At 48.9% G+C, this 14,976-nt stretch overlaps 1 protein-coding gene and 1 non-coding gene across 2 annotated transcripts in view; both read right to left on the reverse strand.

Moving 5' to 3' along the window:
* Window positions 1-14,976, reverse strand: part of TCEA3 (transcription elongation factor A3) — a 42,089-nt gene that overhangs the window by 6,498 nt on the left and 20,615 nt on the right. The window contains exons 6-10 of the mRNA XM_065875290.1: window positions 13,548-13,711; window positions 13,320-13,376; window positions 9,937-10,091; window positions 4,341-4,487; window positions 2,618-2,689 (exon numbers count right to left, since the gene is read on the reverse strand). Coding sequence (XP_065731362.1) covers window positions 2,618-2,689; window positions 4,341-4,487; window positions 9,937-10,091; window positions 13,320-13,376; window positions 13,548-13,711 — 595 coding nt within the window. The remainder of the gene's footprint in view (window positions 1-2,617; window positions 2,690-4,340; window positions 4,488-9,936; window positions 10,092-13,319; window positions 13,377-13,547; window positions 13,712-14,976) is intronic.
* Window positions 7,718-7,790, reverse strand: TRNAG-CCC (transfer RNA glycine (anticodon CCC)). Its single transcript has one exon. It is a non-coding gene; the product is annotated as a tRNA-Gly (tRNA).

A 14,976-nucleotide genomic window follows, 5' to 3' on the forward strand; every position in this document is an offset into this window, starting at 1 on the left:
GGGTGGGTAAGATTTGAGTCGATCTGGTAGTTTCCAACTCAGAAAAGGCCAAGAGGTTCAGATGTGAAGGAAGGGACTCAAAGCAAAGGTCTACCAGTCACTGTCAAAGATACGGCACCTCAGCTCTGAGGCTCTGAGTTTCTACAAGAGGTCTGTCAACACGGACTAAGCATTGTACCCCAATTAGCCTCCCCCTATTAGTCAATCACTATTAATAACTGATTATTAATTTGTAAAAGAATTCTCCCTCTGATCCCTAATGCCCCATTCAGAGTTAAGTACTTTTCTTCATTTTAATTTTTATTTTTCTCCAGTTACGATGGCTTAGTGCTTTCTCTTTGTTCTTCCTCACCTTGTTCACTGAAATCCTGGCTGGTGGTTCTATCAGCAGAACTACAAAACCAAAAAGGCAACAGTGTTTTAGAACTTTCTTTGCCGTGACTCAGGGAGGCTAGAGGCAGGTGGAGGGACATGAAAAGGAAGGTGGGGTCTGGAGCCACACAGACCAGAGTCCAGATCCCAGCTCTGCCATTATTAGCAGTGTGACCCCGAACAAATCACTCATCTCCATAACGGGATCATAATGCCGATCAACGCAGAAAAGTATATCAAGTAATGAATGGAGATGCGATGGCGGACATGCAGTAGGCTCTCAATTTATGGTCAGAAATAACACCGTGATTATTACTAATAGCTTGGTTAGACTTTAGGTCTCCCACATGGCAATGGACACTACCTGAAAATTTTGTCAGAAACCATGTAGCTGCCACCTCTAGTGGGACCTGCCTCTCCAACTTCCGAATTCCAGTTTCTCTCCAGGAATCAGGGAGGAGGAGCTGGGTTTGGAGCTTTTGCCCAATAGTAACACAATAGCTACAATTGATTGAGCACTTACTCTGGGCTAGGCGGCATTAACGTATATTAACTCATTTCATCCTCACAGCCACCCTGTGAGATAGGCACTGTCATCTCTCTTCCATTTTCACAGGTAAAGAAGCAATTCAGACAGGTTAAATGACTTGCCGAAGCTCCCATAATACTAATAGGTAACAAACTCACAATAATGAGAATGGTGGTTTCTATGTACCAGGCACGTATGTGCTCAGGGCTTTTTTGTATGGCTGTACAGCTTGTTCACTGCACAAGAGAGCTTGGCCAAAGGGGCAGGTTGGGGCTGAAACTCAGCCCCTGCTCATTGCCAAGCTCTGTACCCTGGTGCAAGGCTGTGTCTACGTGGAGGCAATGACACTTCTTTCTAATTTGACAAAGATACCACATGAGCTATCAGAGGCCCTGTTAATTCTTTATGTGTATTACCTTCTCAATCCTCAAAACAGCTCTGTGGGCTAAGTATTCCTACCCTTATTTTATAGATGAGGAAATCCAGACCTAGAGAGTTCAGGTCATTTAGCAAAGTCACCTTGTAAGTCATAAAGCTAGGATTTGAGCCTGATACCAAAGCCCATGCTCTAAACCAGTAGGCCATTATACTGGCCCCATCCCTAAGTGAATAAAAGAAAAATACATAATTGTCTGACTTTTACCCTAAAATACATGGCAGTTCTTATGAGGCCCCATGGCTGTTGAGGCCCTACATAAAGTTGTAGAAAACTCAATCGATCAGGAATGTGGAGTACTGTCTTTCGGTGCTCGAAACTCTGTGACTTTATGCTTGTTAACCATTTCAGTAGCTCAATTTCCTCATCTGAAAATGAGAGTAATATTATAAAGGAACATTTCTCTTAGTTGTTGCAAAGTGTGTGTGCATATGTAATAATCGTCACATCACCCATGGGAGGAGAGTGACACGCTCAGGGTCACCCAGCGAGTAGGGCAGAGCGGAGACCTGAAACCAGGGCTCCTGACTCCCAGTCCCACGCTCAGTCCTTGCTAAGTACCTTACAATTTTAGGAGCACCTGCAGCATGCCCGGTGGCCCAGACATTACACAGCACACATGCAAGTCAGATGGTACTGTAACCGTACATTAACCATGTGACCACACTCAGTTGTTTCAGAAGACGAGGCAGGAAGGAGCACTGTGAAGGGAGTCTTTGCTTGGCTCTCATGCCTGAAAACAAAACCGCTGCCTCTGCAGGGGCTGGGGCCCACCTGGGTTACAGCCTTGGGTAATGTAAGGCTTTTCCAGAGCTGCTCTAGGAGGGGAGGATGACCTGGGAGCGTCTGGGGGCAACGCTGTCTCCTCATCCCTGGCTGTGACCAGGTTCAAAGGAAAGACCATCTGTGGAACCACTTTGCAGAGAGGCGTGGTCCAAATGCAGAGTGCTATTGTTTTCCCTCCCCTCTGTGGATCCCAGGAGGCTGATTCCATCTGTGTTCGAATGACAGACTTGCCCTTCCTGTGATAAAATGCGGGCTGCTGTCCCCACCCCAGCTGGGTGCTTTCCAAAAAAAAACATGCACATACACATGTACAGTGTCCCCACCTCCCCAAAACAACCCACCACTATCTCCAGCTCTGCAGGCCTGCTCTGTGGAGGCTGGCAAGCCCCCCATGTATGAGGTCCCTTTTGGGCTGTGGGCATCCTACTCCTTATGTGGGCAGCATCTGTGGATGACAGGGAAGGAAGAAAGATACAGATACAGATAATACAGACCTTCCAGCGATTGCCACATTCATTGCATAAGACAAAGGTAGTCATGGGCTCATCAGCACTGCGTGTCTGCACCTGAGAGAAAAAGAGAGCAGGGACCACTCATGAAGTCACTTTCCTGCTCTAGGACCTGCTATGGCTCCCACTGTCTGTAGAAGTAGGTCCAAATCCCAGAGGCTGGCACCATTACTCCCACTCCACTTTGGCAATTCCCTTATCACTAAGAATTCCATTGTGTATTCATATGTTTTCCATCAGCTCACTTCCAGTATCTCCCTGGCTCAACCTGACCTTTGCACTCTCACTCTTTGTTGTTGATTCTTCCGAACTGATCTGTCTTCTCTTGCTTCAAGACTCATCTCCTACTGGAAAAATGAACACATCCTATTGGATGTACCTCTCTGATCAGAACTGAGTGAGCTGGAAGCAACCTTAGGGATCATCCAGTTTGTTGTTTATTTTACAGGTGGAAGAACTGAGACCCAGAGAGGAAAAGGGATTTGAAGATCATTGGGGATATTTAATATTGTTTTCTAGTTTCTCATCCCCTTAACCAGACCATTCAGGCGCAGAAACCAGGTTTCCCACAGCAAATCCCTGGTATTTCCAGATTTGACAATTGCTGTTCTGATTTTCTGCAGCCAACCCTGGATGGCCATGACATGTAGCAAGTTGTTGCTTTGTGGACACTCAGCTATGAACATGTCAGCTGGAGTCTGTGGAGTGGGGGGAAGTCCCCCTTCTAATGGGTGAGTCCAGCAGTGGGCCAGGAGGACACAGCCTAGCACAGCCTTGTCACTGCAGAGCAATGACACCTGAGGAAGGATACCACTGGGGTCTCTCTGTGGAGAGAGAACTTTGCGAATGGGCATTTGGCTTCTGGTGGGAGGCAATGCACAGGAGGCACGTCACTCCACAGGGAAACGTGCTTGGAAGGGAGCAGGAACTTGCACACACATCTCCAGATTCCTGAACTAGAATTCTCCAAGAGACTCCTGAAGGGCAAGGCTCACTATTTCTGCTGTAGCCACAGATCCCCAAGGGCAAGGTGCTCTGATACATCTTGCTTGAGAGCAGATGGGGGAATGAACAGAGTTCTAGAGTGACAAAGCACCAGTTAGAATCCAAGAATATCGGTGCCCCAAGGGCATAACACATACAACCCAGAGACAGCTTTTAAGTCTCAGAGAAGAGGCCTCCACAGCCTCCCACGGCTCCCCATGCCAGGGCAGTGGTCTTCACCCTTACCTTACGACTCGGGGCTAAATCCCTTAGGCTTTACTACCAAGTTGGCTGTATTGCAGGCAGAAAGGTCTGGATCTGGGTTTATTAACATCTCTGCCACGGTCTTTGCCGCCTTAGACAAAGCCGCAAAACTTGTCCCCGTCTGGACCTCGGCTTCCTTGTGTGTAAAGTGAGCGACAGAGTTTTTATTGCTAAGTTCCCTTCCAACCATTTGTGACTGTACAGTTGTTCTGTGCCCTGTGAGTCTGGTCCCTCTTATTCTTGCTTCAGGGCAGGCCAGAACACGCTGGCCAAGCCTCACAGACTCAGATCTGGGTGCTTCTGCATGCATCTTTTCTAGAAGCCACAGATGTTGGTGTACCAAGACTTGCCCTTCTCTCTGCAGCCCAGGGTTTTAGCCCTTTCTCCCCGCTGGCTTGTCCCTAAGCTTCTCCTGGCCCCTGTCACCTCCTCCCCCACTGGCCCCTCCCCCACCCCATACCTGGTTATAGGTGCAATTTTTCTTCTTGCATTTGCTGCACTGGAAGAGGTCGGTGGTGGTGCCGCCTGTCTTGGCCATCTGGTGCTCACGGATGGCCTCTTGGGTCATGGCGTTCCTCAACTCCCTCAGCTCATCACTGGCCATTTCCTGGAGAGAAATGAGTCTGCCCTTCAGGGCCAGGGAGCCCCAGGAGCCCTGGCCCTGTCCCAGCTGGGAAAAGCCTTTATCAGAAGAGTCCCCATTCTGCCTTTGGGTGGAAGGTCAAACTCGGGTGCTCCAACTGGGCCAAGTACAGTAGGGCACATATAGGAGGGTACAAGGCAAACAGCTTCCCCCAGGATCAACACTCTTGTGTACATCTCCTCAGGTACTCTTGTGTACCTTCCTGCTTAATCTGACTTGATTACTGACCACCTGATCTATGATGTTCCCCTTGTCCTTCCAGTCTGGACTTGACCCACTGCCCGTCTGAGCTGGGATCCCTGCCCGGCCAGGCCATTCTGCCTGGTGGGAACCTTGGTCTCGACTATTCATGACTTACTGCTGTTAACCCCACCCACGCAGGACCTGAAGCTCCTGGGTTCACACAACTAACTGCTCACCTGTGATTGCATCATGGAATATCTTTTTCTATAAGTTCCTACAGAACAGAGCCTCCTGTCTCTCGTCAGCTCACTGTAGGCACTTAGTGTCTGCATTATCCAGGTCCTCCCCTTTTCTGTCCCTCCCCTGGCCATTTGACTTGCCTTGAACGTCTTCCAGAAGAGAGCAGAGAGGGAGACACTCAAACTGGAGAGAGCTCTAGTTAGTGTTGGTTTGGGGGGAGGAAGATGGCTGAAGCTAATTTTTTTCCTTTTTAAGATTTTTTTGATGTGGACCATTTCTAAAGTCTTTAATGAATCTGTCACAACACTGCCTCCGCTTCTATGCTTTGGTTTTTTTCGGCCGAGAGGCATGGGGGATCCCAGCTCCCCAGCCAGGGATGGAACACACACCCCTTGCACTGGAAGGCAAAGTCCCAGCCACTGGACCGCTGGGGAAGTCCCGAAGCTAATGTTAAAAGATTTGGGGAGTTCCCTGGTGGTCTACTGGTTAGGATTCACTGCTTTCACTGCTGTGGCCTGGGTTCAATCCCCGGTCAGGGAACTAAGATCCCGCAAGCCATGAGGCACGGCCAAAAAAAAAAAAAAAACAACGAAACTTTTTTATTTTTTAAAGAGGATTTGGCACTGGCTAAGCATTTTAATTATTGCCATCTAGCATGACCCCTTAAACTGTGGGGAACAGAGTTGGTACAAAGGTCAAACACATCTGGTGTGCTGACTGCTACATTATCACCACTCGGGTTTCTTGACAAAATGCAGATTCCTATGAATCCAAAACTCTAAGGGCAGGTCCAGGAATATGCATTTTTATTAGTGCCCCCAAGTTATCCTAGTACACACACGAATGGCCTACTGTGTCAAATTCAAGGACTAGGTCCTAACCAATGGCAGGGGTATATACAAAAACAAGTCAACCCCAGGCCATATAAGCAAAACCAGCTGACTTTAATGTTGGGGGACTTTCCAGAGCATAATACATTTATTCATTCAAAATGTATTGGATGTCAATTTCTTGAATGCCTTTCACTGCACTGGTGTGCTGGTAAACTGGCTTTGGCTGCAGTGGTGGCTAATTTGTAGCATTTACCGATTTCCATGGTGTAAACACTCCCACCATGGCCATTTTCAAGCTACTAATGTGATATAACTGAATGCAGAGTTGGGAAGAGCTACACATAAATCATCTCTCCTGAGCTGGTAGGAGCTGGCTCCAGCCTACCACTGCCTCTAAGCCCTAAGGATTCAGACCTGATTTGGTTCCTGTCCCCAGGTAATGCTAATCTAGTAGAACAGCCAAACATTTAAGCAAGATTGCAAGATAGTGTAGGAGGTACTAAAGCAAAGGTATACAAAGTGTAGGGAAAGCCCATATGGGGGCAGGTAGGCTCATTAAAGAAGCTGACACCTTCACCAGTCTTGAAAGATAAGCAGGACTTCCTGAGGGGGATGGCACAAGAGAATGATAGATGCCAGAGATCAGAGGACAAGAATAACATGTTTGGGGAAGGGTACTCAGTGTGGGTCAAGGTGAGGAGTGTGGGAGATGTGGCTGTGGGTCAGACTGTGCCAGCTGAGAAATAAACCGGAAATCAACTATGCTTCAATTAAAAAAAAAAGACAAGACAAGAAATAGAAATCAGGAGAACTCTATCCACTTACCAATCCATTTACCTATCTCTTCCTGCCTCATTTAGGAGGCAGCATCAAAGACACACGGGGTCAGTACAGTAATATAGAAAATAAGGTCGAAAATGAGGAAAATAAGTGTAGAGATGACACTGGATCTTCACGTCATGTACAATGTGAATTTGTTAAATATTTGTTGAGTACTTATGACACACCAGGCACTGGCTTTGACGCTGGGAACAAAACCCCTCTCCTTGTGGGCTGCCAGTATGTCCACTCAACAGCTCTAATGGGTATCTCAGAATCTGCCCCATTCTTTGAATCATCTGGGTTTGAGAGAAAAAGAGAGGAGGAAGAATGAGGGAATCAGGTGGACCAGGAAAGAGACATAAAAAGAGAGTTAGGGAGACACAGGAGGCAGAGAGGGATGTCCACGCACTCACACAGGCATCAGCTGCCCCAGGCGCTGCCTGACGGGAGCCTCTGGCCTCTGAGCCACAGCACAGCAGGCAGCCCAACCCCAAGCTATTATTTTTCTTTTTTCTTTGTTTTTTTTTTTTTTTTTTGCGGTAAGCGGGCCTCTCACTGTTGTGGCCTCTCCCGTTGCGGAGCACAGGCTCCGGACACGCAGGCTCAGCGGCCATGGCCCACGGCTCACGGGCCCAGCCGCTCCGCGGCACGTGGGATCCCCCCCAGACCGGGGCACGAACCCGTGCCCCCCGCATCGGCAGGCGGACTCCCAACCACTGTGCCACCAGGGAAGCCCCATCTTTTAAAAAATATTTATTTATTTGGCTGTGTCGGGTCTTCGTTGCGGTACACGGGATCTTCATTGCGGCACGTGGGATCATGCACTCGTTGTGGTGCACGGGCTTCTCTCTAGTTGTGGCGCATGGGCTTAGCTGCTCTGCAGCATGTGGAATCTTAGTTCCCTGACCAGGGATCGCACCTGCACCCCCTGCATTGGAAGGCGGATTCTTTACCACTGGACCACCAGGGAAGTCCCTGTTATTTTTCTTCCTGGAGCAAAAATGGTCCTATATTTCTTTCTTTCTTTTTTTTTTTTTTAAGAAATTTATTTATTTGGCTGCACCAAGTCTTAGCTGCGGCATGTGGGATCTTTTAGTTGCAGCACGCGGGATCTAGTTCCCTGACCAGGGATCGAACCTGGGCCCCCTGCATTGGGAGCACAGAGTCTTAACCACTGGACCACCAGGGAAGTCCAATCCTCTATTTCTTATAAAAGCCTCCTGCCTAGAGCAAAAGTTGACCCCAGGAAGGAGGGCTCCTGGGCCTCCGTTGCCTGGGTTGCGGGCAGGGGGCTCCTCAGCGGCTGGCATTGGCAGTCCCTGTGGAGGGCGTGATGCAGTCCTGGCTTGCTGCCTTTGGCCTGGTCAGCCTCTTCTTGGGCCTGTGTTGATCACCCGATTCTCTTGCCCTGTTCTAGTGAATAGTCCTTGGATGGGGCCAGACTTGGCCGGTTCCTTTGCTGAGACTTCTGGGGCCTGTCTTTGTCCTAATTCAGTCACCCAGCTCTGTTCTGGCCTCCAGCTTCTGGGAACTTGCTGGGTTTGGCTCACACCTGTGCCTACACCTTGCTCTTGGTTCTCCGGGGCCTGGTTTCCCAATGTTTCTGGAACTGCCTGTAAGACAGTCTCTTGGTAGCATTCCCATGACACACACACAAAGAGAAGCCGAGGGACCCCAGAGCCACAGGGTGAGGGCCAGAGAGAAGGAAATGCAGGCTGGATTCCCATCAAAGTCACAGCTTCACCTCACAGGGAAGGATAATACTCTGTTAAGCCAAGTTGCAATTTGTAACTCTGGGTATATGTTGTCATTTGCCTAAAAAGAGCATATATTTTAGATTAAGCCAAAAGATATCCCTGTCCGCCGGTGCCAAGTTCCCCATTTTATCCTAAAGCCAGGGCTCTTTGTAAAATTTTGGGTATTTGAGGAAAGCAGCAAACCCTCTTCTCAGAAAAATGTACACGTACGTATTACATAACACACACAGCACGCACCTGCATACACCACACACTAACCACAGACACCACACACACAGACGCTACATCACACAAACCACACATACATACACATCACGCACACCATAAACACACAGAGGCACACTCTTGACAATAGTTTCAGAGGGTTCCCAGACACCCCAAGGCACACCCAGACTCCAGGACGTCAGTGCGTCTCCCCTCCCCTTCTCGGGGCCGCTTGGATTTAGTAGCGCTTTTGCAGTGCCATTGCCACGTGCTTGCGGGGAATCCCCTGAGTTAGCTCTGGCGGCAAAGAGCCACTCATACCTGAGGATGTACAAAGGTCTTTCCAAGACAGAGACTCTGAAATAAACAGATCTGGGATCAAATCCTCATCATCACTTATGAGCTGAGGGTGGCCTCAGTTTTCTCATCCACAAAATGGGGATAATATTTCCTCTTTGATAGCACTGTGATGAAATGGCCAGTGAATGGGCCTAACATATACTAATTCCTGGGAGGGCTTTACTTGCCTTAACCTTCTAAACACTTCACATGTGTTAACTCATTCAATCCTTCATGGGATAGCTGTTATTACTTCCACTTTACGGACGAGAAAACTGAGACACAAAGGGGTTAAGTGGCTGGTCTAAGATCACACAGCTAAGTGGCACAGGCAGAAGTCAAACCCGGGCAGTTCGGCCCAGGCCCCGAGCTCCTAACCACTGCACATACTTCCTCAAACAGGCTTGTTCCCTTTACCTTCCCTTACTGACCCCTTCAAACTGGGTCAATCCTTCCCTCCCGTAAGCTCCCGTGGTGGCTCTGTCATGGCAGCCACCACCTCTGTATCATATGTATTTGTATACATGTCTGTCCCCGCACCTTGGGCTGTGCTCCATGGAGTCAGGGACTCCGATTCTGGCTTTGGCCCAGAGCTGGGTAATGGGATATAGGACTGAACGAGGCAGAAGAGGGAGGCAGATCACAAGGCAGGGAGGAGAGGGTGCTCCGGGGCCAGACAGCTTGGCTCCTGGCATCGACCTTTTCTAGCTGTGTGCACGGGCAGGTCACTTAAGTCCTCTGAGCCTCAGTATCCTCGCCTATAAGATGGAGATGATAAACATTTCTGTCTCGGTTGGTGTGAAGCTAGAACTGGCCAGCACACCGAAGCGATTAGCACAGCGCTGAAGACATGGTAGCTGTGTTCACTGTCCTGATGGTCCAGGGGCCCTGAGGGATGGGGAGTCTTAGACGGTCCGGCTAGGGAAGCCCCTGGTTCATCACTGAGTTACAAGCCACTGCCTCTCAGACCTGGGCAAGGCTGGAGGGGCCCGGCCCCTTGTCCCACCACACAGAGGTCCCGGCCCCGACTCTCACCTCTGCCGTCATCTTGGCAATGAGCCCAGAGGAGATGGCCCCGCTGAGCACGTTCCGCCTCAGGCCGGGGTTCCTGGGGTCCTTGAGGTTGCTGATGCGGCTGCGCACGCGGTTCCGGTACTTCATATCTGTGCTCTTGAGCTCCTGGTAGATATGTGACATAGTCAAGGGCCGGCCAGCCACTTGCAGGGGAGCACAGAAGGACGGGGAGCCTGTCCCTGAAGGCCGAGGAGCTGCAAGGCCACCTCTTCCCTTCCTTGGACTTATACAAGTGGTCAGGCACCTTTGTGGCCTCTGACTCCCCAAGTAGGGGGTCTCACTTGGGCATTTGGGGTCAGCTGCATATCAAGGAAAGGAAATAGCCTCCAAGGTGACAGCAGGTCATCTCAAGCGCTGTGGTGTCAGGGACCCCAGGAATGGGCAGCCTGGGTTTGTCTAAGCCTCTTGTGAGACCTCAGGTGAGTCCCATGACCTCTTTTGGGCCTCGGCTTCCTTATTTATAAATAAAAGGCCGTTATGAGGATTCCGTGAGCTAAGCTGCGTGAGGCACTAGCGTGGTGTCTGGGGCATGTCAAGTGCTCAACATTTAGGGGCTAAGATGACAGTGATGACGATAGCCTCTAGTTTGAAAGGGCCTCTGGAAGTTGTAAGTCCAGCCATCAGAGGAAAACATAAGATAAGATTAGGGGCCACGTGTCTAAGGCTCCAGGCAGTATTGCAATAAAGAAATGTTGAGTTTTGTTTACTCTGGTGTTGCCAACATATTAGAGCATAGACCCACCTGCCTGCCTCTCCTCCCTTTTCTCTGGGAATACCTATCGTGGAACCCACTTTGGGAATTGCTGGTCAGAGTTACTTTGCTCATTAATGGATGAAGAAGATGAGGCTTAGAAAGGGTGCAGGCCCTTGCTCAAGGTCACAGGGCACATTCCCAGCAGAGCCAAGGCTGGAAGCCAGACCCCCTCCTAACCGTAATGCTCTCTCCACTCACCCCGCAGGAAGTTGCCCCTGGCCACCGACCACAGTGAGTTATCTGTCCAGACACTGCATCCCAGACAGGCCTCCCCCCCAAAACCTTCTCCATCCTCTGGAGGACCTCAGGGAACAAAGCCACATTTTCTTCGTCTCCTAAGCTAAGAAGAATAAGGAAGATGAAGCCTTTGCTGGGAAAAACCATATACAAGAAAGAGAACATGGGGAATGTGGGAAAATGGACACAGCTGGCTTTCTCGAAGTGGCGGGAGGGAAGGTGGTGTTATTTATGTTTTCCTTGATTGTTGTTTGCACAATACAACTATGAAAAGAAAGAATATGCCCTAATCCATTTGAAAGCCAAAATATTTGTTTAAAAATCTGTGTTTGAGATTCTTGGAGGTGGGGATTTGCTTGATATGTGGGGACAACAGGGCTGGCAATCCTTTCATCAGCCTCTTCCTGAGTCTGCCTCCATTTCCTGAGGTCACAGAGGGGGATGAGGTGGAGTGCAGACCTAGGGATCATAGGCCCCTACCCCCAAAACGAGCATATGTGAGCCCCACGGCTGCCATGTTAGTCCTGGGTTGCTCCAAAGAGGTCAGATCTTTTTTAGGACATAGAGCTTTCAAGCCCCCAAATTTATCCTTCCCCTGACTTCCCACCACCTAAGAACAAAGAGCTAAAGCGTTGGTGCAGCTTTGATTTCCTGTCCTTCAGAAGAGGGTCGTTCAGAGGAGGGAAGGCCAGCAGTGGAACTATGGACTGGATCATCCACCTTTGTCTCAACTGGGCTTGAAGGTGGAGGGACCTGCTTGGAGGGACAACTGTTTGGGAGAAAACAAAGACGAAGCTCCTGAGAGTTCTGATACCTCATGTTCTGTGTTACTGAATTAATTGGAAATTATGAAAATGTACTTGGAGAGGTGTTAGATTAGCTCAAGAAGTGCTGGTTAATAACTAAATGATGGTGGAGGGAAACTCCCAGATATGTTGAAAGATAATAGGGTGGTTCTCAGGCAGGAGATGGAAGCAGGAAGTTTGTTTTCTGAGATGGCCCCTGTACCTTCCCAACCCCAGCTGAGCCCCTAGGTAGAGCCCAGAAGGCCAGAAAAGGGCCTTAATGGGACACTCACACCCCTGTTCCCTGGGGATTCTGTTCCCACCCTCCATACCTTTTTGATATGCAAAGCTTTGTCTCCAGTAAAAGGAATTCCATGCATTCATTCAGTGGGGCACAGTGTGGAGGGATTCCCCCTCCAAGACAGAAATCTTGGGAATTCCCCGGTGGTCCAGTGGTTAGGACTCCACGCTACCACTGCAGGGGGCCCGGGTTTGATACCTGGTCAGGGGACTAAGATCCCTGAATGCTGTGTGGTGCGACCAAAAAAAAAAAAAAATCTTTCGGTGCAATCGGCCATATCACATGGTAGTCACCTCCTCTGTCTAGACAAGGCTGCCTTCAGATAGTGGAAGCATGGTGCATAAGGGAAGAACTCAGGACATGGAATCCAAAGACCAAGGTTTTCAGTTCAGCTTTGATACTCAGTAGTTCCCGAGCCTCAGTTTCCTCATCTGTAAAATGGGAACAACAGCCCCTGCCTCACAGAGATTATTGCAAGTATTAACAGAGGTAGGAAGTGTCAACTGCCCAGGACACAGTGCCTGGTACATATTTAGGGGGTCAAACATGGGAGCTGTTATCTTCAGAGGAGGAAGAGAGGGAAGGGCTGAGCACAAGGAATGCTGTCCTCTCTCTGTCTCGACTCATTGACAATGTCACAACCCAGGCACGTCAAGACACAGCCTGAGGACTTCCCTGGAGGTCCAGTGGTTAAGACTTCGCCTTCCAATGTAGGGGATGCAGGTTCGATCCCTGGTTGGGGAGTTGAGATCCCACATGTCTCATGACCAAAAACCAAAACATAAAACAGAAGCAATATTGTAACAAATTCAACAAAGACTTCAAAAAATGGTCCACATAAAAAAAAAAAATCTTAAAAAAAAGACACAGCCTGTCTGAGCCCTCAGGTTCTACAGTCACATTTTCTGGGCTCAAATCGTCCCAACTCTGCCACTACTATTAACTGTATGAGCTTGGGCATGTAACTTAGCTGCTTTTAGCCTCAGTTACCTCATCTGTAAAATGGGATTAATCCCACAGGGAACCTACCTTGTGGGATTGTTCTCAACGTGAAATGATGTACTGCTCGTAAACAGCTTATCAAAAGGCCAGCAGGTGCCAAACTTAATAGATGTTAGCTAGAATTAAGAACTCAGGTTCAGGGGCAGAGCAGGGGCCTATGCCTGAGTCCTTCCACTGCCCACTCACTGTCCTGGATCCCTTGTACTTGGGAGACCTGCCGCTGGACAGTTCAGGCACCCACAGCCCTGGCACAGCTCAAGGATATGGTCTTCGATTTCTGATGCCATCTTGTCACAGTTGACCCCATAGTCCTTGTAATCGTCTAAAAGAGATTCGGGAAACACAGACATCAGCTGGAGATGACCTTGGCAGTGAGGCCTGCTTGGACAGGGGACTCTAACATCCTGTACCACTTTCAGGGTGCTGAGAAAGACCACCTCTCCCTGACCTTGGGAAGCCCTCCCTCCCCCATCCCTGGCCCAGGCCCTCTCACCATCCGCCTTCAGGGCTGCAGAGAGCATCTCCACACACTTGTCCCGGACAGAGTCCCCCGTGAGATAGCAGGGCGCCAGGACGCAGACAGAGGGGGCAAAGGTGGGGCTCGAGGGGCTGCTGGGTGTTCTGGGAGTCTCTCCTTTCGATTTGCCACTGTTTGATCTGAGGATGAAAATCAGTAATAGACATTTTGACATTAAGTGAATAAAGCATTTACCGAGCACCATTCTAGATGTTTTTATGGATGATCTCCTTTAATCCTCATAAAAAACATATGAGGAAAGTACTATTTTTTTTTTGGCTGTACAGCATGTGGGACCTTATTTCCCCGACCAGGGATCGAACCCGAGTCCCCTGAATTGGAAGCGTGCAGTCTTAACCACTGGATGGCCAGGGAAGTCCGGAAGGTACTGTTTTAGGCACTTGACAAGGATCATCTCATTTAATCCTCCTAACAACCCCATGAGATCTGTACTATACGTAGCCCCATTTTAGAGTTATATTTTAAAGTGCATTTTAGAGAGATGCATTTAAAATAATATGACAGGTCACATAACTGGAAACCAGAAGAACCAGAATTGAAACCCAAGAGGGTGAACTCTGGTACCCAGGCACTTAGCCAACCACTGTGCTCTACTGAGAGGTTACAGAAAGTGTAACGATGCCAATAACTCTATCATCCACCAGGCGCCATGCTAGCTGCTCTCTCTATCTGCTCTCACAGAACCATCTATTCACTCATTCAATAAATATTAGGCACCTATTTTCCAGGTACTGTGCTAAGAGCGAGGGATAAAGCAGACAAACCAGAAAAGTTCCCTCACTAGAGTCCAGTGAATAATGAACTCGCCACCACTTAAGAGAATTGTCTTTAACCATGTGCCAGGAACTGTGCCAGGCACTTCAGGAGCATTTTCTAATTTGATCCTCACAGCAGTCCTTGGAAGTAGATACTGTAAATCATCCCCGTTTGCAGATGAGGAAACAGTTACACTCCTGAGATCTGCCTAAAGTTACAACGCTAAGATTTGAACCTAGATCTACCTGGTTCCAATGTCTATGCTCTTGACTCCTATGATACACTGCCTAAGAATGATCCCATTTTGGTTTTGGCTTAGAAGACCACAAATATATATGAACTGGAAGGATAACCATGTGTCTTAGCTCGGGCTGCCATAACAAAATACTATAGACTGCATGACCTAACAGAAATTCATTTCTCACAATTCTGGAGACCAGGAAGTCCAAGATCAAGGTGTTGGTTTATTTGGTTTCCGGTGAGAGCTCTCTTCCTGGCTTGTAGACAGCCTCTTTCTTGCTAAGCCCTCACGTGGTGGAGAGAGAGAGCAAGTGAGCTCTCAAGGTGTCTCTTATAAAGATGCTAATCCTATTGGATCAGGGTTCCACCCTCATGACCTCATTTAACC

This window comes from Phocoena phocoena, chromosome 1 (assembly GCF_963924675.1).
Source record: "Phocoena phocoena chromosome 1, mPhoPho1.1, whole genome shotgun sequence".
Taxonomy (NCBI): Eukaryota; Metazoa; Chordata; class Mammalia; order Artiodactyla; family Phocoenidae; genus Phocoena; species Phocoena phocoena.